The following is a 25,467-nucleotide window of genomic DNA, read 5'->3' as shown; positions in this document are numbered from 1 at the left end:
CGTGAGCCCTTTTTGCTCTGCGCTCATATTTTTGGGGGTTCGGTTTGTTTGATGCCTCAATCGTCTGCCCTGTCTGGGTTTCCTCCTCGGTGTAGAAAGCCAGGATTTTCAAAGGAGGCTGAAAAAGTGAGTGTTCACATCCTAAGAGATAAGGTGTCTCCTGTGGAGATAAGCCCTTTGCATCTTACCGCGGATGGGTTTTGGGAGGATACAGCCCAAGTCCTCTCGCGTTTTAGGGTCAGCAGAAATGCTGATGCTAAAGGCTCTGTGGAGAGGAGGGAGTGATGCTGCAAGGCCGGGTCAGGCAGGGTGAGGGGCGGCTGGAGGCAGGTCCTGGTGGGGAAGGGCTGACCAGCCCCGCTGCATTCCCTCCTGAAGGCTGTTATTTGCCTTTTTTCATTTTATTTTTAAATCCCTGAACAAATTCAGGGCTGGAAAAGGGGGTCAGTGGCAGGTGCCTCAAGAGAAGTAACAGAAAGCAGGGGAAGGCGGAGGGGCCTGATGAATGCGCTGTTCCTCCACTGCAAAAATAACAATAATCCGTTTTAGATAAATCTCTTTTCCACAAAGAGACTTGAAACCACCAGCACCATCCCCAAGGTGCAGGGGGGTACCCCGGCATGGGTAATGAGGGCAGTCACCTTCCATGAGATACGCTCGCGCTGTGACCTTCCGTTAGGTTTAATGCAACCTTTTTATTTATTTCCAATAACTCTCCAATCAGTCAGCACTCTGCCAGGTTTCCTCTAACCTCAGATCACAGGCTCATAACCGGTTTTGGGGCTTTTATTGGTCTCCGAGGTAGCCAGAGCCATTAAGCTCAGTGTTTTGATTTGATGAGAGACGTTTCAAGGGTCTCAGTGTCTCTCTCACCTTTGCCTAAATGTTCCAGCCCTGTCTCTATGCCGGGAATTGGGATTACAGAGCCCAGCCCTGCTATTCCTCAGCTCCCCCTCTGCCAGGCAGGAGTTTTAAGGCTTAATATCAAAGAGGTGCAGAACTGGCACGGAAAATTTGCTTTTTCTCCCCGTTTTCATAGAGCAGCTTACCTGTGGTTCATGCCAAATCCCTGATCGGCGCCTTTACCCAGTGGGGTGCTGGAGGTTGGGTTAAGGTCTGAATGTCACCCCTGGGTCCTGAGCCCCCGAGCCAGCCTGAATTTGTAGCCAAGGACACATGTGATTAACCGCATTTGGTGCTTTTTATAATAAACTCCTGATCTATAGCGTCCTGGATTTATCACTTGGTGGGTATCTGAGATGTAATAAGAAGCAGCTTCTTTTTTGGACCTGGCATTCTTTATACAGCCCTGTCACTTTCTTATATTTCCAGAGGTGGGATACAGCCAACGCGATCAATACTTTATTTTATCTCCTTTTACCAATAATTTTTTTAATCATAGTGTGTTTCTCTCATCCCCCACCTTTGGATAAATAATTACCGTGAAGCAGTGCCGCGTTCAGCACTTTTTAGAAAAGTCTGCGGAGGAAAAGCGATGAAGTCAGGAGAGGGGAAGGGCAGGAGCTGGGCCATCCGCTTGCCTTGGCATCCCCATCATGCACAGAAATGGGGGCGTGAAGATACAGCTGCTCCGAAAGCTGCAGCAAATGGTGCCATTGCCGACCTGCCGGGGGTTACTGGAGCCCCCGGAGCCCTGGTGGGATGGGGCTGGGGGCACGCTGCCACCCCTGCCAGCTGTGCAGCACCCCCAGGGGTTGGGCTGAGGATGGGTTGAAGGGATGTGGGACCAGGGGAGGCCGGGAGAGGCTGGACTTGGCCAGTCTAACCTGTAGGACCCCAGACTGGGAGCTGGGAGAGCCCAGTTTTACCTCCAGGTCTTGTTTTAGTACCTCTTTGACTCGGCCCAAGCGTATTTCCTTACCGGTCCCCTCCTCTCCAGGCTTTTTAGGATAAAAAGCTCCAGGATTGAGACTAAGGTCTCTGAAAATTATTTTTCTGGGTCCTATAAGAACCCCGCCATCTTCCAGCCAGCTTTGTGCTCTTGGGCATTGCCCGCAACTGAGGGGGCACCCCCAAGACTGGGGCTCCCCAGGGGCAGGGTGCTGGGGTGCCGACTTAGGGGGGATCGCAGAGTCATTTAGGTTGGAAAAGACCTTTAGGATCATTAACCTAGCACTGCCTAACCCCACTAAACCCTCTCCCTTAGCACCACATCTACACGTGCCCGGGGCTGGCGACCCAACTACTGCCCTGGGCACCCTGTTCCAGTGCTTGACAAACCTTTTAATGAAGAAATTTTTCTTACCAGCCAACCTAAACCTTCCCTGGAGCAACTGGAAGCCGTTTCCACTCCTCTTTGGGGAGCACAAACTGGGCAGGGGGATGGGGGGGTCCCCCCTTGCCCCGCACCGGGGTCCGACGCTGCTGCTGCCATCCCCGGGCCGGGGCTGGACCACGGTGCGCTCGGTCCGGGCTTCAATCCTGAGCTTCTGCTGCTTCCTTGTGGCGAAGCCCCGAAACGACACGGTCCTTCCCCGCCTCCCTCCGCCCGCAGCCCCTTCCTCCCCCAGCCCTGCCCGGGCACGGCGGGCCCAGCCCCCCGGGACACCCCCCACCACCCCCGGCCTCCAGCATCCACTGGGTCCCAGGGCCAGGGTAGGGGTGGGCTGCACCCCCTGCCTCCAGGTTGGGATCCCACCACCCTGCAGTCGCAGGAGAGAAGTACTTCACCCCCGTCCATCCCCACGCTGACCTTTGCCGGGTCCTTTATAAGTCAAAGTGGGATTTCTGTCTGGGAGCCCTTCCTGGAGACCGTAAATATGCCAGAGAAGGTGATGGAAGCACTTGATTTTAGTCGTATGTGTTTTTAAAGACCCGAAATGTAACCCTGATGTCAAGACGGGAATTCATGGGATATTTATGGTGTAAGGTTTTTTTCCTCCCTTCCTTTTCTCCTGAATTTTAGTGCCGTTGTCGCTCAGGATTAAACGTGGGCTCCCCGCAGTGATAACCTCCCCTCTCTGCTCCCCAAAATCGGGGCTGTTGCCCTGGACTGCTGTTGCCCCCCCGCAGCAGCAGTGTCAGGGCTGGCACGTGGCTCCTTTACCCTCAGAGACCCCGTCACGATGCCCAGCAGGGACAAGGACAAAGGGTGGCTGGGCAGGATGAGCCCGTCTGGGGTCCAGGGTCCTGCCTGGAGCTGAGTGGAGAGGACGGATTTCTTTCCATGTCTCAGCAATGCAAATCCTGTTTATACATCGCTGGGAGATGCTTCATCCCCCTCGGTGTGACACCGGTGATTCATGTTGGGCTCATGAACTGCCCCATCCTTCTCAGATCCATTCCTCCGCTCATGTCTGGAGGAAGAAGAGGATGGGACCGACGAGGGCTGCGCTGCTGTTGGGGCTCAGCATCCCTGGGTGATGGCTGTGCCAGAGAGAGTGATGCTGGCAGCTCCGGGCTGGGTGCCCCGGGTGCCCCGTGTCGGCGGTGGGTTTTTTTCCATGGGGAGATGAGGGAGCACAGCGCAGCCGGGAGGGACGGGGAGTGGGTGACCCCCCGCCGCCCTCCTCCTCCTCCTCCTCCTGGCTGCGGGGCTGCAGGGTGAAAGCTGAAAGTTGAAGAGTACAAAACCATCAACCCCTGGCTCTCAGCTTGTGATGGGAAATGAAAATATTTGGATAAGCCGCGATACGGAGCTGCTGCTATTTACAAACCTTGATCCCGCGGCCCGCACATCAAAAGGCCGTCTTTTATAAAGCGCTCTCTGCTCTCTCCCGGCTCCGTTTTCAGGCTGTCAAGGGCATTATTTGATGTTCCTCTTTTGTTTGTTTACATTAATTAAGATGGGCAAATCCATCACTGTGACTTTCTCCCTCCGCGGCGGCGGGGCGAGAGCGGCCGGGGCACACGCCTGCTGCAGGTGTTCGGCGGGTTTTGTCGAGCGGGTGATAAAACACACATTTGTTCTCCAGGTCGTGTGGACAGACTGACACTTTCCCGATAAAAGCCCACCTCCCCCCCACCCCGACACCCACCCCGCCCCGCGGTGACAAATGATTTTCTTATCTGGAACAAGGAAAAGCAGTGGCCAAGTTTCATCTCCGCTTCCCGCCCGGATGCTGGGGGCAGCGGGGTGATGCTGCCGCGCTCGGCTCTGCCCGCCGCGCCGGGATGGCTGGAGGTTTAAGGAGAGCACCCAGGCGGCTCGGCGTGGGGCCATCGCTGGTGTAAAGCACCAGAAACGCTGAATTTCCTCCCTGGTTTGCCCCAGGGTGGCCCCAGCTCCTGCTCTTGGCATGGTCTTGTATGGGGAAGGCTGTGCAGGGCTGACCTTCCCACTGCTCCCTGCGTGCTCCCGGCCCTCCTGCCTGTGCCTGGATGCTGTTTTGGGGGTTTCTTGGGTCCCCCAGCTGTGTGGGGCCAGTGGGACTGGGGCTGTCCCTGGTGTGGGCTGGAGGGGGACAAGGCTTGGTGGAGGGGATGGAGGATGGAGCAGGGCTCACTGTGGTGGCAGAATGACTCAGACTGTTGCTGAGCTGGACTGGTATGAGCAAAGTGGCGTATAAATTTCAGTAAAATTATCATAGAATCATGCAGTGGTTTGGGTTGGATGGGACATTCCAGATCATCCAGTTCCAACCCCCCTGCCATGGGCAGGGACACCTTCCACTACACCACGTTGCTCAAAGCCTCATCCAACCTGGCCTTGAACACTGCCAGGGATGGGGCAGCCACAGCTTCTCTGGGCAACCTGTGCCAGTGCCTCAGCACCCTCAGAGGGAAGAATTTCTTCCTTAGATCTCATGGAAATCTCCCCTCTTCCAGTTTAAAGCCATTGCCCCTTTTGCTGTCACTACATGCCCTTGTCAAAAGCCCCTCTCCAGCTTTCTTGTGAGCCCTCCAAATCAGTTGGCAGATGTGAGACAGCGTGGTCTGATGAATTCTGCATGGGACAACTATCTCTTTCCAGTGATTTCCCTCGTGTCCTGCAGAAAGTTGTCTGAACTGGGGTGAAGGCTGCTCAGAGCTGCTGTATCCCCCACTCCCCGGCACGACGATGCCCAGTTCCCGCAGCAGCAAAGACCCCTGCCCTTCCCGTGTCCGATGCGTTACCATTGCAATTTAGCGCTCCCTAAAAATTTGCCTCACCTTTATCATTTCCCAACTGTCTCCCTTTAATAGACATCCTTAATTTTTTGTTAAATAGGCCAGTTTTTAGAAACGGGTTCGCAGGGATAGGCTACGCTGACACTTAAATTTTAGGCAGCGGACTTGGGAGCCCGGAGCCTTTCTGAGAGGAAGCAGCTTGCTCTTTTTTGCTGGTTTGTTTTTTTTTTTTTTTTTGAAGGAGGTAACTGGCACTTCATTTATCTGTGGGTTTGTTATGACTCTGAGCTAACAGATACCACACTTAGCAAACTCTCACTCTTCACTAATGGAAGATACTTTAATCTAATTGCCCCGTATCACCCAACACCGGAGCCTTGAGCATCCTCCTCCTCCCACGGCGCTCCTCCTCTGCCGGAGCTAGCCACGGCTCACGGGGACGCTTCCCCGTTTCCCAGTTCCCCCGTGGCTTCGTGCCCAGCCAAGCTGGGACTGCTGGAGGTGGGAGCCTGGGAGGACTCACAGACACCAGATTTACTCGTGTCAGTCTCACCTCGGGGTGCCAGACCCCGGAAAGAGTTGGGGAGCGGGAAATGCAAGAGGGGGGGTTGAAACAGAGCAGTCGGGAGGTGGAAGTTGCTGGAATAATGGTGCCAGATTGGGAAAAATGAGGTGTGAAATCCCGGGTTACGCTCGCTGCAACGAGCCCCATCTCTTCACTGGTCCCACGTTTGCAGCTTGGGGAGGGCGAAGGAAAGCGATGCTCCATCTTTGCACCCTGCTGTGGGCTTTGGGGGGCTCTGGCACAGCTGGAAGCTGTGCCAGGGGCTGGATCTGGCACGAGCGGTGCCAAGAGGCCGTGGCTGCGGGATGCTTCCCCCTGGGAAGCCAGCCCTGCCCAGCCCTGGGTGCTGAGCCACCTCGAGCCTCGCCGGGCACTGCGGGGTTTGTCATGATGCCATGGAGGAGTGAGTTCAGCTGGGTGTATTGGAAAAGGCCAAAGACATTTTCTTGAAAAATGAAGTTTTAAAAGAATCCTTAAGGCTCAAAAATAAAAAAATACAGCCCCCCGAAAGTTGTTGCTTGCCAAAGTCTTAAGTGAGTCCCTGGAGAGTCCCGTTATCCCAGGGTTTCTTAATGTCACAGAGGCACATTATTTTCTTTAATTTGATACACTGCAGCAGAGCCAAAAACTGGAAGGCTGAGAAAGGCAACCTCTGGTTTTGGTCAAAATTTAGAAGAGGGAGACAAGGTTTGGGAGGATGAGATCTGCCAGCTGGAAGGATGTGATAACCAGGCACCTTAAACCCCATCCCATCGCTACGAAAAGTACTTCCTTTGTTCAATAAATCAGCTTTAAATTTGATAGGATATGAATTCTTTCCCCCTCATATATCCATCAAGTTAAAAGTAAATTTGTTTTACCAATAAAATTCCAAACGTTGCTTTTGTGTATTTTTATTTCAATTTCAGTCTCAGACCATAGAGTGTTAAATGTTCGCTGTGAATAAAAGTTAATAATCACTTCCTAAAAACTGCGTCTTTCACCGTTTTGTGACATAATACAAAATTTAAGTACTCAAATAAATGTTTGTTAAACTACATAATGACTGAAATATTTTTGCAGAGAAATAGCGCGTTCTGCTGGTTAGCCAAGAGAAATGTTAAATTTACCATAAAAGTGAACTTTATCAACGTGTTTTAACGGTTACCAGCTTCCCTTAAGAAAGCGAATAAAAAGCACAAACGCAAAACAACGTTAAGATGGACCATTTCAATCAAGATGTCTCGCTCCATGGTTTAAATCATCCTGAAAATTGACGATTTAAATCACTTGGAGTTAACTCAACCCACCCAGGGCTCCGGTTCCTGCGTCTCCACTGGGACCGCCGCCACCCAGAACGCTTCTTTCATCACTTGGGCTCCTGCCCGCGGGAGCTCGAGGCTTTAAAAAGAAACATCTTTGTCCCAGACCAGTGCAAAGCAGGATCCTCTAATGAGCTCCAGACGCTTCCCCGCGCCCTCGCTCCGTCTCCTGGTGGAATCGCGCCGGGAGCGATGAAGTTGAGTCAAGTCTTGGGAAGGGCAGGGGCAAACGGGGACAGAAATTATTGCCATCACCTGCCCCCGGCTGCGCACCCCGGGCACTCTTTGTACTCGATGGGGAGAAAGTGGCTGTTTCTCTTGCAGAAGAGCCGAGGGGATTAGCCAAGAGGTCGGCAGATGGGTCCCAGGGCGGCTGGTTTAGGGGTGGGAATACAGCCCGGCTCCCAGAGCCCCCGGGCTCTCTGTCCGAGACAAGGAGGCGCTCGGAAATTTCTCAAGCCCTTTCAATTTTGCAGAGTTTGCATCTTATAAAACAACCCAACAAAGAAACAAAACCCCTCAGACAAAAAGTTGAAGCATCTGGTCAAAAGCTCTTTCCCAGGGAGGGGTTCCTCAGTCCTGACGGTCCCAGCCCCAAGTCCTGGGATGCTGCGGAGGGAAAGTGGTCTCGTCGGGCTCCTGCTCCACCTTGTCTTGCCCCTGGTCCTGGTCCCACTCCTCATCTACACGTGTGTTTAATTGTGCCTGGGGACAGGCAAGATACTAAAAACCAGTGTAAGGCCCTTAGGACCGAACAAAAGCACGTGGTACGGAGCCTTCTGCCGGTACGGACGGCCTTGGCTGAGTCAGGTTTGTGTGGAAATAATCCTGAGGTTAAGTATGGTCTGAAATGCCTTTGGTGGCTCTGGAGGTCATCTCTGGTGGTGGCTCCCGAAGGCGTCCCCACCCCCTTCTCCTCTTGGTTGCGCTCCCGTCGTGCAAAGCCCTCGGTGCCTCCTCGCAAGGTGGGTCACCAGACTCAGACTGGGGTGATGCATCCAAAAAGGCAGCAGGTTTGGGATTTTTTTCCCCCTAAACCTGCTGCCTTCTGCAGATCCCCACTGGATCTGCATGGAAGGGAGCTGGAGTGGGACAGCACTGTGTCCCGAGGGACCAGGGGGACCCCGAGGTATGGGGTCCAGGGGAAGGAGCTCCCAGTACCGCTCGCGTTTCGGTGAGGCTTCGCTGGTGCTTTTGTTTTTTTTCTAAACAATATATCTGTATCCAGATTGGCAGTTGCTCCAGCACATTCATTTTGCAGAAAGGCATCCCTAAATGGGAAGAGAATAATTTATACTGACATAAAGCACCTTTATTTGGATATAACTATCTACATTAAGGAGGTTGGATTGCTCTCACCGTATCAGGATGGTGTAGTTGAAGCTCTATTACTCGTATATAAGCTATTCCTGGCTCTGCTCCTGATTTATTTGACGAGCAGAGCTAGGCTGGGTGTGTCTAGATTCATGTTGTGTTGATATCAGAAAATCAACGTTTCTTTCGTAATCCAAGGTATGTGATGTAAATCAAAAGGGCTCCAGGGAAGGCAGGGGCATTTTATCAGTGTAAAACGAGAGGAGAAGTGAGCCCAAGGGGAGGATTTACCAGAGAACGTGCTTTTATCATTTTACGACCTGTTGATTTTACTTTTCTAACAATTACTCAGAAGTAGGAAGCAAGGAAAAAATAGACCTGAGCCTAGATGAAAGGGAAGTGGGAGAACCAGGCTGTTCGTTTGAGATGTAAGAGTTTAATAAATCCGGGAGGAGCGGCTTCCTCCCGCTCGCTGCCCCCGAGCCCTGGCAAGGACCTTCCTCATCATCGCAGGAGCCGCGCGGATGCGACAGCCATTTCCAGTGTCGGATCTGGACCTTTAAACCGTGCCAGGGAGCTCAGGAATTTGTTTAGTTGGATGCAGTCCGAACCCATGGCCATCGCACCCATGAGCAGACGGTGTGTGTGTGGGGGCGTCTGTGCCCGCGGGGTCACCGCGGCGCTTCCTGGCCACTTCCAAATAAGCTGATTTGATTCCCTAAGGCTTCTTCTTAGCTTCTGCGCTTGCTGCAGACGTGAAAGCCGGACTAAAACCAGCCAACGTGGCTCAACTCACCAAAGTACCCCTCATTGGCACAGCCAGCTGCCCCCCAGCCCATCTCAGCTGGACAGGAACACCCATCGGAGGCAGGATTGAGCAGGAAGGCCCATTGCAGGCAGGCTCAGGAGGAGATTTAAACCGTTCTGCTGCCTGATCTGGAGCAGACCCAAACCCGTGACTCCGAACTCGATTGCCATCGGACATCTGCCAGTCCCTGCCAGCTGCCTGCTCCTGCCTCCGGAGCCCGTTGCCTGCATTGCTCTTACCCCAGGTCTCTCTTGAAACCTTCCTCTGCTGTGTCCAGTGCTTGGGACCAAGTGTTTGGTGGTGGAAGGGGCTTCCAGGGATGGCACTGGACTGGCTGCTGCCTGGGAGAAATAAATCTATGTGTGATCAGGGAATAACTCCCATCGGTTTTCTTGGGATGACCACATCGGGTGCTGAATACTCTGAATTCAGGAGGAGGCAGCAGAATGGCTCTGCCTGACCTGGTGTTCAGTACTGGGGAGAACGTGGCAGCACATGAGTGTTGGAGTTACAGAAACAGGAAAATACCCGTAGAGAAGGGTGCAGGGTCGCTTGTGCACTCACGGTGCCCGTGCGTGGGTGGGCACCTCTGTCCCGTGCAGATGCATCCCCAGCACCAGGGACGGCCACAGCTTCCAGTACCCTCCGTGAGGTCTGTGATCCCTCTTTATCCCGCGGGCTGGCTGTCTTCCCAAGGTGGTAACAGGCCAAGCAATGATGCTTGCCTGGTTTTATTCTTTCTCTGGGATTTGCTCACTCACCTTATCCCCAGCAGCGGGATGTCTCCTGTCTTTCTTACCCCTTCCACGAGCAGCCCTCACTTCTTTATATCTCCTTACTGGACCTGCAGTGGTTTGGGTTTGCATGAGGCTGGGAAGGGTGAGGACGGCGAGTTGGGGCTGCGGCTTGCGTCGTGCCCCTCCTGGGTGGGTGCTGGCTGCCAGCATCCCTCTTCCCCACCTCCTCCCCTCCGTTTTATCCACAAATCGAGGTCTCAAGGGAAAGTTGTTCTTCATGTGAAACGCGGCTCTACAGTTACAAGAGAGAAGCCAAGTAACGATGAAAACCCTCAGGGAAATCATTTAATATTTCCAGCCTTCTCACGTGGATTCTTGACACTCGGGTCTGCGGAGGGGAAAAACTGATTTATGCCGTCGGTCGTTAGACAATGTGGAGGTGAGGTCAGGCGCGGGCATTCCTCATCTCTTCCCCGGCGCTTAGAGATCCCCTGGGCAAGGTGGAATCAAAGCATTTCAAATGGTAGAGGTCATGAGAGTGACACCACGAGAGGTAAAAGAGCACAGCCTCCTGCCTCCTCCGGAATGGCTGACACCTATATATCTTCATATTGCCATTGTTTCCGCTTGAAAAATCGCGTGTCGTTTGTTTTACTTTTCCCCAACCCTCCTCTCTCCTCAAATCCTCTCGATTTTCCGCGGTGATCTATAGGAATCGTTTGTGTCAAGGCTGACGATTACGCGGTACAGAATTTTTATTAGGAATAAAGGGCTTAAGCTGTAAGATGGGCTTTAGCCAACAGGTGTCTGGTCTTCTCGCAGCCTTGCTGAGACCCTGGACATTGAAATCACGTCTGAGTTTTGGGAATTTCCCTGCCCTGATGTGCAGCTCTGGTGAGGGGCTCACATCGAGTGGCTCCGGGGCACGGCGTGGCTGTGCTGGATGGCAGAACACAGTGGGAAGGTGCAGCGGGACGTCGAAACATTGATGGGGTTTGGCCCCTCAAAGCCAACATTCCCCTGGGAGCCCAAGCAGATGTCCCAGCCACCCAAGATGCTGCTGTGGGCACCCAGAGTTTGCATTCACTGCTCAGGTCCCTCGTTTCTGATGTTCCTGTCTCTGGCTGTTTCTCTAGTTCCGTTCGTCCTCATCATTTGTTTCTGGCAGGAAAGTTCATGGATGAAAGATGTGGAGGGACTCTGGTCTTGGAGAACACAGGAGGGCCCAGATGTACTGTACTTGGTGTCTTTAGCGGGTGCCACAGCTTTGTGACAGCTCTGCAGAGCAGCTGAACCCTTCCAGGAGCCCGTCTGGGGAGAATGGCCAAGAGCGATTTGTGGAGTTGGACCCAAAACACCGCAGTCACATCTGGACTGATGTCCTACTGTGGTACAGGGTGGACATGACAACCTCAGAGCAAATTCAAGTAGGTGAAACATTTCTAGCAAGAAACTCCTTGGTGGGAAATTGGCTTCCCTTGGGAATTAGAAGAAATGGACGTTGCAAATCCCTTGGATCTCTGTATTCGGTCCCATCAGCTCCACAAGTGGATGTTTAATGAAGCTGGAGAACGGCTGAGCAACCTCCTGTCTGGCAGAAGGAGCAAACGTCACTCAGCCGCACCCTGTGTCGATAACCACCGGTGCCTTCCCTTGGGAAGCGGTGGGAGGAGGCTTCAAGCTTGAGCACGAAGGTCGAGGTCCTCCCAATGCTGCATCCCATCCCTGCTCTTCCATTGATTTGCTTATAGCTCGCTCCAGAAGAGAGGAGAAACATCTCTGAAGGCCACCCTGAACGTGCAGCGAGGGGACACGTGGTCATTGTGGGGACCGTCTCTTTGCTCGTACAGCTGCGGTGGGTCCTGGCTGGAGGGACGTGGGGGAACGGGTCTCATTTGTGCGCCGTGGGAAAAGCACATTCTCGTTCAAGTCCTCGTTGGCGACGCCACGATAACGAACCCATCAGCGCAGCTGGTGGGTCAGACCTGCAGCTCCTGTCGACGCCAGGGATAGTTTTGTGCAAAGATCTCGGGATTGAGACAGTAGTTAATAACTGGGAGGTGGTGCCTGTTATTGCATCCCCATGGCTCCCATCCCCATAATTCCCCCCTGGGACCCCTCTGAAACCCCCTACGAGGTGAAGGGGGATGGGGACAGACGGTCCCACGCAGGGACCAGCCAGCCCCGCCGTCCACCCCCGCGCCGGGCGGCGGAGGGAATTTCGATAAGGCTTCAGATGTCAGGGTTAGGTTTCCAAGGTGGTGGTGCAACATCAGTGAGAAGCAAATATTTGGCCAAGTGCACCCTGAGGTAAGGCGGTGTCCGGTGTAACCGCACAGCGTGCCCATATGTTATTACTTATCCATCAGCCTCTTTGAGTAACGAGGTACAGGGCCGGGGCGAGGGTTGGCTTTTGTCAAAGCATATATTTCAGCGGCGTTTAAATAAACTCATTGAGCCGCGCGTCTCGTGAACTTTCCTATTCCATCTGTCTGCGCCGAGCCACCCGTGGAAGGAAATGGATGAGGCCTTCAAACCTTCGCCAGTCCCCGGAAAATGAGCCAGTCCAGTTAACAATAAATGGTGGCCGGTCGGAGCACACATGAGCGGTCTGGTGAAGAAGAAAAGAAAGTTGAGCTTAATGAAGTCCCCGCGCCGGTGTCCCTGCGCGTGGACAGGAAAGGACGGGTGGTTTATAACTGTTTGTTGGAGTTAATGGTAATAAATTCCTCACTTGTGATGCATTAACTTTAATGTTTTCATTACGTGATGATTTAGGTTTTCCCTTTTCACGTTGTAAATCATGTTGTCCCGGTAGCGCAGCAGGTCGAATGTCTGACATAATGTTATGTTTGGGGGAGAGAAATAACAGGGGAATGAGTTACACGGATTATCTATTTATATAGTTCATACATTAGGCTTTTTTTTTTTTCCTAGAGGACTTTTAAAAATTGCATCCCGGGGAAGCGGGTGGACGGACAGACAGACCCATCTGAGCAGGGATTCGCGAGATGCGGCTGCGAAGGGCCCGTTTCCATGGCAACTCCCCAAATCCACTTGGTGCTGAAGGTTTTTTTTTTTTTTCCCCTCCCTCTTTGCTGAGTGCGAGCCCTTGGCTAATGAGCTGTGCAAATAGATATTGAGATTTAGTGTTTTTTATTTTGCAATTATAGACTTAGTGATTTGGAAGGAAACTTTTGGGCCAAAGGCTCTGCCTCCTCTTTGAATTTTCTTTTTTTTTTTTTTTTTCCGTTGGCAAAGTTGGTTTAACTTCAAACTTGCTGTTGAATTTTCCAGACAGAATTAAAACAAAAAACACCAATAAAACTTTGGAGGCTTTTTGCCACCCACTCAGGCTAAATCCCAGCCCAATGTACAGTCAACTGTTTGCCGTTGACCGACTCTTCTCTTGTTTGCTTATCAATCATAAAACCCACAGTCATGGACTCCTCTGAATCAACACCGACGAATCCAACACTAACTTGGTGTTTAACAAAGGTCCATCTATATGTCCCCTATTTATTTGTCTTCGGTCATTAATTGCAGGCCAGTGAGGACGTTGGGGGTGACGCAGTTAATTAGGCACCGCTCAACCCCAGGTGAGAATCGTGGTTTTCTCGAGCGACTTCCATGGATTTTGTGTTCGCTCCTGGCTGTCAGCACGTGGCAAAAGCCTCCACCGTTGCCTGGGCCCAGTTAATCTTGGTTCCTGCCTTCAATACTGGTCTGTACTGGCTGCTACAAGGGAGCATTTAGCAATTCTCCGCCTGTCCTGAAGGAAACTCAGGGTTTAGCTGCAGTTTTTGGATGGGCTCTTTGGGTTGGGATGCATTGTAACATCCAAGGGCTCCTGAGCCTGAGGACTAGTGATCCCGAAGCTGAACATGGGGATATTTCAGCTGATAATTTCCTCTCAATGATTTGTTGCCATTGATTTTTAACCGCCTCCTGCTTGCTGACCAGCTTTCCATCTAGGTGGTTATCCTGGGGTGGATGCCTATACCCTGAATTTTTGCTTACTAGCCTCTTTTGAAAAGTCAAGCTGAAGCCCAAATAAATCTTCTCTGCCGTGCCTTGCCTTTTCTCCATCTACTTTCTTATATTCCTGCTCGAAAAAATGCAATAAAATTAGTCTGGCACAAGATCTATTTCATGTGATCCATGCTGACAATTGCTCAGTTCCCCATTTTCTTTGAAATAGTTGCTCATTTCGTTCCCGTCGTTATAAATGATCCCCAGCTGTTTCCAAGGTGCCGGAAGGTTCGGTGACATTCCTGAAGTGCAGAGGGAAGCGTGTCCGAGGGGCACCGAGGGCCTGGGAGCCACTGAGGAGATGGGCTGTGACCTGGAGCAGGGGAACGAGGAGGCAGAGACCAGGGGGACCGCGGTGATGGAGGGTGGTTCGCTTCCCTCCACGGCTACGCTTGGTTGGGACATCGGTCCGTGCCCATTGCTGGCTGCTTCATGGGGCTGCAGCATCTGCACAGCACCAGAAAGGTCCTGGGATGGAGGCAGTGCCAATATATCCAGCCTCCATCAGCCAGAGCCTGGAGCCAAGGGGCCGAGCTCGCTCCCGTCCTCCCACGGGGGACTGGACCGCGGGGTAGATCCGGCTGGTACCTTTGATTAAGGGTACCCTGGAAGAGGGTTTGGGGGAGCACCCGTGTGGATCACGATGTGAGAAAGCAGGGATGCTTTCAAGATGCTCTTGACCCCAGAAAAAGGTGACGGTTTAGATAGGGGCAGCATTATTCTCCCGTCGGAGCGCGAAAGCAGCGTGGCTCCCAACCAGCTCTTTGTTTTTCCACGTTTTTTCCAACAGACCCGCAAACGCCGTTCGTGCCGTTCGCCCCAGCAGCCCCGTCCTGGACCCGCCTGGCCGTGGCAGAACTTGGCAGCGGGTGGGATTTCCAAAAGCTTTCCGCATTTCCCCGAGACCGTCTCGCTTTGAAGCCGGCGGGAGGGGTTGTTTGTCTCTTTCTGAGTGTTGGATTTTTATTTTTTTTTCCCCTCATTAGCTTCAATGGAAAAAGAGCGCGGCCGCCACGGAGGGCTTTGGGAAATCACAGCCGATCGTGCTCCGGTTTGAGATGTGTTTGGGTGTTCCCTGCGAAGTCCCCGGGAGCAGAACCGACTCTTGGCACGTTTGAGGCTGGCGAATAAGCGGGGAGGCTGGGGAATTCGCTGGAACCGTCGTGCCTCCGTGCTCCATCCCTTGGAACAGGCGGGTGATGTGACAGCGTGGGCACCGACGCGGCCCCCGGGGCGTGTTTGGCTGCAGCTACCGTGACATTTCGTGCAGCTGCTGTGCATGACTCAGAGCGGGAAGGAGCGAGGGCTGGAACCCAGAGGTCCTTGAGGACATGGCAAGGACGGGGCGGAACGGTCACGGCGCTCGGCAGCCAAACTCCTGGAGACTTTGCCCAAAAGATGCCGTTTGGCCAGCAAAGCCAGAGGCTCGGTGGGTCCGTGCCAGCCTGGGGTGGGAGTGATGCCTTTGAGGCTGAGAGCATCCTTGGGCAGCACCTGGGGGATGCAAATCGCTGTAAGGTTGAGGTGCAATAAGGAGGGGAAGGGAATCACCCGGTGTCTGCTCCTGCACCCAGCATTGTGGGTCTCTGGCCCCAGTTTTCTCCCACTCCTGAAATGCTGCAGCTTTGGAGCCTCTGCAGAAAAACAGTCTCCAGCATTTTGGCACAGAGCTATTCCCAGTGCCACCAAAGTGCAGCCCTTCCGCGGGAGGCTCCTCATGGAGCGATGTGTCCCAAGGATGGGGAAAATTCTTTGGGATGAGCAGCTCCCTCGGGAGCCAGGCTGGAGAGGCTGCAGAGGATGGAGGGGATGCCACAAGGAGTCTGAGGTGCTGGTGACACTGGGCAGCGCTGCTGGTACCAGCCGTCTACTGGGAAAACGGTGGGCTGGGTGGGGTGTCAGGGGGGAAGGGACCACTGAGACCATCCAGGCGCAGCCGCAGCCCTGCTGTGCCGTGCCAGGAGTGAGCAGAGAGGGGCTGCGTGTCTGGGAGAGCACAGACGTGTCTCTCCCAGATGAATTTAAGGCCTTTTCTTCCTCTGTTTTTATAAACGGTGAATGGCTGTTAGTGGTTGGAACAGATGACCAAGTGCTGGGCTGGCTGTTCCATCGCTTGGAGTCCCAGAAGATGTGGTGAGCTGTGGTTACCTGTGAGCTGTGTGGCCCTGGGGCTCCGATGGGACCATCCAACCAAATAAACCCTCTGTCCTTAGAGACCGGAGAGCTCCCTGGGGCTGGGCTCCCGCCTGACCTCTCTGGGTCTTCTGGGTGTCCATTAGGATGGTTCAAAGAAACAAAAAACAACCCCAGGGACTGTCTTTGCAGGTTAATTTAGCCATTTGCTGCTAGCAAAAGCCATCTGGCTTGTTGTTAGGGGCAGGCTGGGGACACGGGGAGGGACCGGGACACCCTGCGTAGCCCCAGCCCCGGCTGCAGCCGGGCAGAGCCCTGGCCACCGCGTGCCCTGCGCTTGCCCACCGTGCACAGATTTCATCTTCCCAGCCGTGCATTAGCAGGGCTGCATTAGAGAGGCTGCGTGCAACGCGCGGGTTCCAGCTGCCATCCTCATGTCAGATTCTGTAAAACTTAACATTTCCAGAGCCCCGTGCAATTGAATCAGCCCTCGCCACCCCTCCTTAATTGTATTAGTTTGTCTGAGCAGCCACTGGGTATCTAAGAAGAAGGGAGTCTCCTTTCACTCTGATTTTCCTGCTGGGAAACTGAGGCACAGTCGTCTCTTGCAGAGCAGGAGAAATTTGAGTTCCTGAGGGTGTTTCAGGGGTGATGCCGCGGAGGTGCCTCAGCCCAGGTGGGCTGATCCTGGGACCCAGGGCTGCAAATAACCTGGAACACGGGACCTGCTTATGGGGAAAATTGATCTCAAGTAGGACAAAGCACAGCTGAGGAGGCAGCAGCCATCCCGGGGCTCCTGCCTGCGTACGGGCACGCACCAAGAAACGATGGGCAAAGAGAGATGCGGGGCTGGAGGAGGTCGCTGCTGTCTCCTGTGCTGCTTCCCCGCTTCGGTAGCTCTTTGTGGTGTCTGCAAGGTCCTTGCACTCCCCCAAATCTCTCTTGGCAACTGGGAAAAGAGCAGAAGGTGCATCCCGAGGAGGACCAGGACGGCCGGACACGTCCCCGCCTTGGCTCAAGCGACAGCAGCATCCCGCACGCCGGCGATTTCCACCGCCGGTTTTCTTGGGGGAGCGGGGGCAGAGGGAAGCCCCATGCTGATAATGTACTGAAAGTAAATGAAATTAAATAAGCGAAGCAGCACTCGCAGCTCCTGCCTTCCCCCCTGGGTAATTCAATTCGAGCGCGAGCGCTGATGGGATCTCGCCGGGGCTGCCTCTGTCACCCCGCTGGGGCCTGGATTCTTAACGTCTAAATAAAAGTTTCACTCAAGCATTTTTTATGCTCCTGCCAGCGGGATCAGCGAGCTGGCGTTGGGCACATTAATGTAATATTCATACTCGCAGGGTCTCCCTGTGTATCCGGCAGCACCGTCCCATTTTCATAATTATAAATGTCCCATAAAATGACATTTAGATTTGCATTAGCAAAAAGGGGTCGGGGCTTGGGTTGGAGAAGACAACGTGCCTTTTTACAAGTCGGATGCTCAGCGTCTGCCTGAGCAAAGCCCAAGTGGGTTTGTGCCAGGCAGGTGCCTTCACGTGTGCGTGGAGGAGGGATGCCAGGTCGGTGTCCTGGGAGGCAGCAGCACAGGGGATGTTTTGGCCCCATTAGGGTCTGGGAGTGCAAGGTCCTGTCTCTGAGGGGCACCCAAGGAGGGTGCAGGACCTCCTTGAGATGTTATTCTGCACCTTCACCCGTTGGGAAAAATCTTCTGATTTTTGACCGGCCTCTCTGAAGAGGTTGTGCCAAGGGGTTGTGGGAATGGGAAATCCCAAAGTTCTGCTTTGCTCTCTGTAGGACTGGAAGAAATCCCACTGAAGCCTATTCAAGACTCAGGGAACGTTTTGAAGCAAGGGTATCTGGAGAAGAGGTCCCGAGGTAAGGCCTGACAGAACATTACAAGATAATGTTTGGGGATGTCACCTCCAAATTACCAAGAATGCAAATTTTCACATGAAGAACAAGCAGGAAAATACATTTTTTTCTGCAGATTTGTCTGGAGGCACATGCAGCATCTTTCAGGCATCATACACACAGGGAGGGCACAGCCTTTATTTATTCTCTTTTGCAGATCACCAAACTGCACAAAGATTAAAACCCAGAAATTGAATTAAGCAGCAGCCCAGTCCTCTAAGGCAAGATGTGCCCTTCTAACGAGCGATACCTAACGAGGATAAAATCCGGGTGAAGACAAGGTAGTTCGTAGCATCACACCCATTAGCAAGTTGAGATAAGGACTGTGAGTCAGCCTCGGGTTTATCTTGATTTTACTGGCTCTTGTGAAAGCTACAAATTATTTCCTCATCACTCAGATTTTATCTTGATTTATTTAGTGTATGACAGGTGGTATGAGGCAAGAACGGCCCTTTTTTTTCCTCATGGCCATCAGCTGAGCTGTGTAACTGGCCCTGTGCTTGTTTTAGCTTGCTCCAATTACAGAGTAAAAGACATTTGCTTAAACCTCAATTAGGGAGGTTTCACCCAAAGCTGTGTTTCCTCCCAGTTGGCAGGACTAAAGGTCGCAGCAGCTTGGCTCAGCTCAGCCTGGAGGAGACTCCCAGGGGCTCCAGCCTGGTAGGACAGGCTGGTTCTCCCTTACTTGACTGAGGTTTCGTATCTAAATTTGCTTGCCTGAATTTTGTGCCGGAAACCTGCAGGATTTTGTTGGGAAGAAGTTCTTCTTTTCCCTAAATATTCATCTGAAGCATACAGTGAAAGAACAGAAATGAATGTTTTTATATTTTTTTTTTTTTCACTCTTTTGCTGTCCTTTTCTTTCTAGAGCACAGCTTTTTTGGGTCAGAGTGGCAGAAGCGGTGGTGTGTCCTCAACAGAAAGACCTTTTACTACTATGCCAATGAGAAAAGTAAGTGGTGAGATACCTGCCTGTGGTCCCCAACCCGTGGGTGGTGGCCAAGGGCATGGACAGGGCTGGAAAAGAGGAGAGTTCTTGCTGAAGGACAGGCTGATATCTGAACAGAGAAAAGCCTATACCATGGGAAGGTTGTAATTCCCTATCAAGACATAACATGCAGGTTCTAGAAAGGTAGATCTCAGCTTGGTTTGTTGTTTTTTGTTTTTTTTTTTTTTTCCCCCTAAACGTCTTTATAGGTGTGGAACAAGAGAAGAGAGACACAGGGACAGAGCTGTGTGTAAATAAAATGATGTACTGAGTTTTCCATTAGCCATCAGCTGGGCTTCAACCCCCTAAGTGACTGTATATAATCCATGTGTCAGTGCATATAAATATTTTGCAGTCATGCTCCATCAGGTACATATAAACAGACAGCTAATATCTCCAACAGAGTTGGCATGATTAGATATATGGCCTTCCTTACCCCGTTCCACCCATCTAGAAACACGGCATGAAAACAGCTTCAAAACACACACGTCCACCCTGGGTTTACAATGACCGAGTCTGCAGCCAGGACAGGATTAAACCCCAGTGGGTCATGGGGGATGAAGCTGGGTCTTTGTCCTTCTTCCACATCCTTTGTCTGAAGATCTCGAGCACTTTTTGTTTCCAAACAAGCTTCCCAACTCCCCTTGCCCTGGCAGGGGTACGAGCTGCTCGGGCTTTCCCAGCGAGCTGCTGGCAGAGGTAGGTGTTGAAGCCAAGAGTGAATATTTGGTTGTTTTTGTGAGGGACGAGCAGATGTCAGCTTCCAGATGGTCTCCAGAAGACGAGAGAGTAAAGCAAAACCTGTTATCGATGAGCTGAAACCCTTACACAGGGCTTGGCCTCACCCCTGGCAGTTTCTTAAGGATCTGTGAATCAAAAAAAGATTCAGAGCAACTGCCTGAATCGTCCTTCAGCACTTCCTCAAGAAGATTCATAAGGAAAAAAACAAGCTGGGGTAAACAAAGATGCCTCGGATGACTGCAGTGAAGTCCCCTCTCCCCACCCTGGCTCACACTGGCCATGCCTTGTGCATCGATGAGATCCGTTGGCCAATTCTCAAAAGCCCCACTCAGTATTTCTTCCTGGCCACCAGCCCGTTAATGCCTCACCAGCAGAATAATCATCGGGATCACATTCCCCCAGTACACAGTGGGCTCTGCTTCATTACAACCAGCTCGTTTCACGCAGCCCTCTGACCCTGGCAACCTTTCGCTGGCTGCTCACAGTCTCTCGAGGCTTCAAAGGGGCTTCCTCTTTACTGTGTCTTCATGAAGATGTTCTAATATTCTCTTTGGATTTCCTGGGGGTGGATATGCTTAGACTGAAGGGGTTTTCTGGCCGTTTCTCATTGACATGTGGTGTACCTCGAGTTCCTGATGTGGGCGACAGACATCTGCACCAGCCAGCAGTGCTGGGAGCTCAATAAAGAGATGCAAACTCCAGATTCAGCGTGTTTCTCTTCTTCCAGGCAAACAACCTAAAGGCAACTTCTCCATCGAGCACTATAGTGCCCGGCTGGCTTTTCATCTCCGCAAAGACTCCCGAAAAAGATGCTGTTTCGAGTTAACCTGCCCTGGCAAACGCACCTACGAGGTAGGAACTGGGGAAAGAAATGGATCTTCTATGCTGGTTTGAGCACTAGGCACAAAAGCAAATGGTCCCAGGTCTGGGGGCAGAGGTACAGGCTGGACCTGCAGGGTCAGGAAGGCTGTGAGTCTCCAACTCCTCTGGTACAACAAACCAAATGGCACTGCAGAAGGTGCCAATGCTGCTGCTGCTTGGCAGATCATCTCAGCATGAACCTTCCCTTGGCACAGGAGTGATGCTGGGCTCTCTCTGCTCTTGTGGGGCGCAGGGGTTAAGTGAGAACGTAGGTTAGAAGCAGTAGAGGATTGGGTTTGGAAAGCCCATTTTTAAATAAGCAATTCAGAGCCAGGTTAAATTTAAACCTTCAGTTTGTTGAGTGTCCAGGGGGAAGCCTAAAACTGGCGTAATGAAAAACCTGGCCCAATCCACAAAGTGTACGTGAGAGCCTTCCTGAGCTTCAGGGAGATTTTTGGATGTAGAGTCTTGGTTCAGAGTCGGTATAGTGTATTCAGTGGGGATTGTGGTTTTCATCTGAATTATTTTAATGAATTGGGCTTGACAGCCTTCCTCTGGGATAGTCTAGCTTTGTTCCGCTTCTGCTTCCCTGTTTGGAAGAGGGAGATAAAGAACTGAAATGACTTTCCCAAAGTTACAGAGTAGAAAATGGCAGATCCAGGATCTCCATCCCCTGTTCTAGCTGTGAAGCTCTTTTCTTCTTCCTACATACAAGAACCAGCACAGTAACAGGTGAACCTCTCTCCAGTTCACAGCCCCAAGCCCGGCAGAGGCTGAAGACTGGGTGGATCAGATCCAGTTCCTTCTGAAGGGTGAGTCTGGCATCTTGGCCCAAGCCAATGTGCCCAGTTTGTTTGGGCAGATCCTGGCAGCATCTTCCCACCTGGCTTGGGCTGCTCCTTCTGGCAACGCGTGGGCTCGTGCTCATCACCGAGACCTTGCTGGAGTCCCAGCATCCCTTCTGAGCAAAAAGAGAGGTTCTGGGGCTTTGCTCGTTCAAGCAGGTGGTTAAAAAGAAGGGGTTGTTTGGAGCCCACAGGTATTTGGTTTCAACTCAAGAGCTTTTTGGCTGCTTTTAGAGCACAGAGTTGTGCGATGTCTCAAAGCCTGCAAGTGTCACCAAGGGGGACAAAAACAGCTCCTTGCTGCTGACGTTGCAGATCTGCTGTTCTGCCCTTGGCTGATGCAGGCTGGGGTTTGGCTCCACTGGAGTTGCTCCAATTTGAGATCAACAATACTGAGAGAAAGCACCAGCCCAGCTTGTGGAAACTCTCTGGAAACCATAGACAGCTGCCCAGGAACTGGGTCAGGCTCAGTTCCTTGAGGCACTTGTTGAATTTGACTTTATTCTCTGACATTTGCCACCTGTTCTTGGGCTTTTCCTTTGTTTTAGCCTATTCTCAGCTTCCATCCCGTTTTCTTTATCCCAGGTGCTCATGGGCCAAGCAAGAGGCCAGTTCACTCCTGGCAAAGTCCATAGTGAGCACAAAGTACAGTGGCACAGACCTTGTTACTTGATTTCAACTCGCTGAAAGTACCAGGTTTGCCCTTTTTCACTCTGCTTTTGCTCTCTCCTGCCAGACCTGAGCTCCCTCACCATTCCATACGATGAGGAGGATGAAGAAGAGCCCTACAATGATGTGGACAGTTCTGACTCTGTGAACACAACATCCCACAATACTACTCTGAATCAGGATGAGCTGAACATTGAGATGAAAGAGGATGACATCTACGAGGTTTTGCCAGGTGAGCAACCAAATAAGCAGGTTAAAACCCGAGCGATCCCCTAGTTGTAGTCCTGCAAGCATGAAAGGAGACCTTGGCCACGCAACATGTTGATGGGAACGAGCATCCAGGACTCTGCTGAGCACAATGGACCCAGAACTCAAAGATTTAACCCCATTTCCTTGTCCAGACTGGTGGATGGACCACAAGAGCAAACCCTTTCTGTTCTGGTGAGGCAGAGGGTTTGTAAATTCAGGTGAGGTGGCTTTTAGAGGTTGTGCTCCGTTCAGCTCAGCTGATATTAAGTTTGGTGAGAGTGGAATCTCTGGGCTGTGTTACCTGGAAAATCAGACTTTAGATGATGAAAACGCTCCCTTCTGGGCATGCAGTCATGGCTGTAACACAATTAGTGGCCTTCCAAGAGATGATAGAATAACTGCATTAAAGACTCGTGCTTGTTCGCTAACGGTGCACGAGGTCTGGAGGTAGCAGGAGCCTGGAGCAATCTTCCTGGCACGGAACCAAACAGCCTGCGAGGGTGACACGGTCTGCAACGTTTTACTGTTACAGCAGAAACCGTGGGGTGACATCCCTGGGGCTTGGTCAACAGGTCACCTGAGCCTTATTGAAACCCCTGTGCTGTTCTGCCTCGGCGCCGTGGTTGGGATCACCCAGCTCTGCTCCCTGTCCCCGAGAGCAGGGTCCCTCGCTGTCGGTCTCTGGAGATGTTTCTTCTTATTTATTTCAGAACTTTTATATTTGTAGTGATTAAAAATATATATATATATATAAATATTAAGCGCACCGGAAAGTTTTGCGGTGCCTGAGATCTTTGTCTGGTCATTGCTGCCAGAGGAAATCTCTGCTCAGCGGTTTGCAAGTGGCATCCAGACAGTTGCCAGCAGCGGAGCTGGGGCTCCGGGGCTGCCTGAGCAAAGCCTCAGCCTCTGTCCATCCTTCATCTTTCCATCCTGACCTTCCCTTTCGCTGTTTACATCCTCAGCAATTTGGGCAGCAGCTTTCTCTTCCTCCGGGCGTACGTACAGCCGTCCCCCAGCTCAGCAGCAGCCTCCACGCTGTGGTCCCAGGCTGGTGTGTGTGAAGCGCTGATGGCCCGTCGTGCCCAGGGCTCTCAGCATCCCTGGCTCCTTTGGCAGCTGTGCCCACCTCCTCGCCTGCTTTGGCAGCTGTGCGCACCTCCTCGCCTGCTTTGTGGCTGCCGACACCGACTGCAGAGCAGACAGACGTGAGGTTTGTTCCACACGTGGCTAACGGTGACCCTGCTAGGAGCTTGTGCACGGTTGATTTAGGGACAGACCCCCCTGTTGCCCCTGCTCCGGGATGTGGTTGTCTTGAAAGAGCTGGAGCTGACCCTGCCAGCCAGGTTCACCCTTGGATGCCATGGATGTTGCTCTCCCATGGATCAGAGCCCTGATGCTGGGGCTGCAGAGCATCATGGTGGTGGAGGAAGGAACATCCCAGCCAAACCCTACCTTTAATTACGGGCTTTTCCTGTGCCCTCCGTCCTGCCCATCCCAGCATCTTAAGAGCTTGAAGAGGTTCCTGGGGCAGCCCAAAGGCTTGTGTCTCAGGCTGCTTGCCAGCCCACACCCTGCAAGTGGCTGGGTGGGAGCCCCTTGCTTTAGCGGGGCTTTCACAGTGTCCTTCGGCCCCAGTGCGGGGCAACCCAGGGGCTTCGCTGCTGGGCCAGGGGCTGTTGTCCCCGAGGTTCCACCAAGGGCATCATGTCTGCGCTGAGCCAAGGTGCAAGCAGGAGCTGCGAGACAGCTGGCACAGCTGCCCCTGCCCGCGAGCATCCTGCCTGCAGCCCGCGGCCGGAACCGCACCCACGCACAGGAACGCAGCTCGGGCACCGTGCAGGATGCTGCCAGCAGGAAGCAAAGCCACCAGCTCTCCTGTCTGGGTGAGCTTCTTTTCCCCCACACCCCCTCTGCACCCCCCCCAAGTTCCCTGCCAGGTTGAAGGTAGGTGGTGGTGGCACGTTGCTGTAGAGCCCAGCATGCAAGTGGTGAGAAACTAGTTGCAGGGCTCGGGGGCAGGTAGCAGAGGTCTGCTCTGCCCCAAGTTTGTGTCTCCCCCAACAGCCCTCCGCACCCTTAGACCCCCCAGTAAGCACTGGGAAAGTCCCCCTCGGAGCTGGGGTCTCCTCTGTGCCCGACTGCCTCCCTCGTGTCCCGAGTGAAAACAGAGAGAAGGGGTGGGGGGAAGAAAGGGGGGGGAGATGAAGAGATAATTTCCTCAGCAAGTCATCGTCGTTAATGAAGTTTTACAAAAACAGATACAACCAAGGAAAAATAAAATTTCACAGGTGATAAATTTTTCCAATTTCCCTGGCAGAATTCGATAGGATTGTTAAATTAAGAGTGAAGGTGTCTGTTAGGAAGCAACGAGCAGTGATGGGTAATTTTATAGAGTGGAAAATTGAATCAAATTGCTACATTAAAACACAGCTCCTCTGAGAATCTGCCCAACGCCCAGGCTGCTCCGGTGCAGCCGTGGGGTGCTGGGCCCGCCGGTACCCCGGCCGTGCCTGGGGCTGGGGGCTGCCGTGGGGCTCTGGACCAGGGGTGGGTGCTGGGAGCTGCCCATGGGATGTAAAGGCATTTTCCCGAGGGTGGTGTGGCCGAGGCCGTGATGCTCCGCACAGGGGGATGCAGCCCCCAGGAGATGCGTTTTTTGGCGTTTCCCTCTGATTCATGGCTATAAAATCCAGATCCCAGCTGAGATGAGACGCCCAGGCCCTGGGAAGGCAGAGCATCGCTTTCCCACTCGGAAAAGCACCTGGATGCAACAGGCTGGGGTGTGGAGGGGAGCTGCTCGTGTCCCCATGGGTGCCGTTCAAGGCTTGCACGGCTCAAAATCTGCAAGGACTGTGCCTGGGGCTGGCATGCCGCAGCATGAGCCGCGGTGCAGGGAGGGCTCAGCACCCCAGGATCAGTGCCTTTGGGTGCCAGGAAGAGCTGGGACCTGGATTTTCTTCCGAGCACCTCCTGCGATAGGCACGGAGTGAGCGGGCAGCAGGGCAGAGGCTTTGTAAAGAAAGGGAAACTGAGGCACAGAGGACTGGAGCACGGGAGAGTGCCTTGTCCAAGCTGTGGGAGCAGTCAGCTGCCCAGCTGACGTCTCAGGTGGGCGATGCAAACAGAGGGAGGGTCCGGGGCTTTGAGTTTGGGTTAGAGCATGCCCCATTTCATCAAATATGGAATAAAATGGCCCAAGCTGGGGCAGGGAGAGGGAGGCTTTCCAGAGCAGCAG

The 25,467-nt window shown here is 52.8% G+C and overlaps 1 protein-coding gene across 3 annotated transcripts in view; it reads left to right on the top strand.

The window, feature by feature from the left end:
* The window catches only part of SKAP1 (src kinase associated phosphoprotein 1), a 150,483-nt gene that overhangs the window by 105,173 nt on the left and 19,843 nt on the right, over positions 1-25,467 (top strand). For all 3 annotated transcript variants that reach the window (XM_086626536.1, XM_086626537.1, XM_086626538.1), the window contains exons 5-9: positions 17,761-17,841; positions 18,745-18,828; positions 20,333-20,457; positions 21,215-21,278; positions 22,048-22,212. In XM_086626536.1, coding sequence (XP_086482662.1) covers positions 17,761-17,841; positions 18,745-18,828; positions 20,333-20,457; positions 21,215-21,278; positions 22,048-22,212 — 519 coding nt within the window. The remainder of the gene's footprint in view (positions 1-17,760; positions 17,842-18,744; positions 18,829-20,332; positions 20,458-21,214; positions 21,279-22,047; positions 22,213-25,467) is intronic.

The sequence above is a fragment of the Tauraco erythrolophus genome, chromosome 25 (genome assembly GCF_009769465.1).
Source record: "Tauraco erythrolophus isolate bTauEry1 chromosome 25, bTauEry1.pri, whole genome shotgun sequence".
In the NCBI taxonomy this organism is placed as follows: domain Eukaryota; kingdom Metazoa; phylum Chordata; class Aves; order Musophagiformes; family Musophagidae; genus Tauraco; species Tauraco erythrolophus.
The sequence above is the reverse complement of the archived record's forward strand: the minus strand, read 5'-3'. Positions and strand labels throughout refer to the sequence as shown.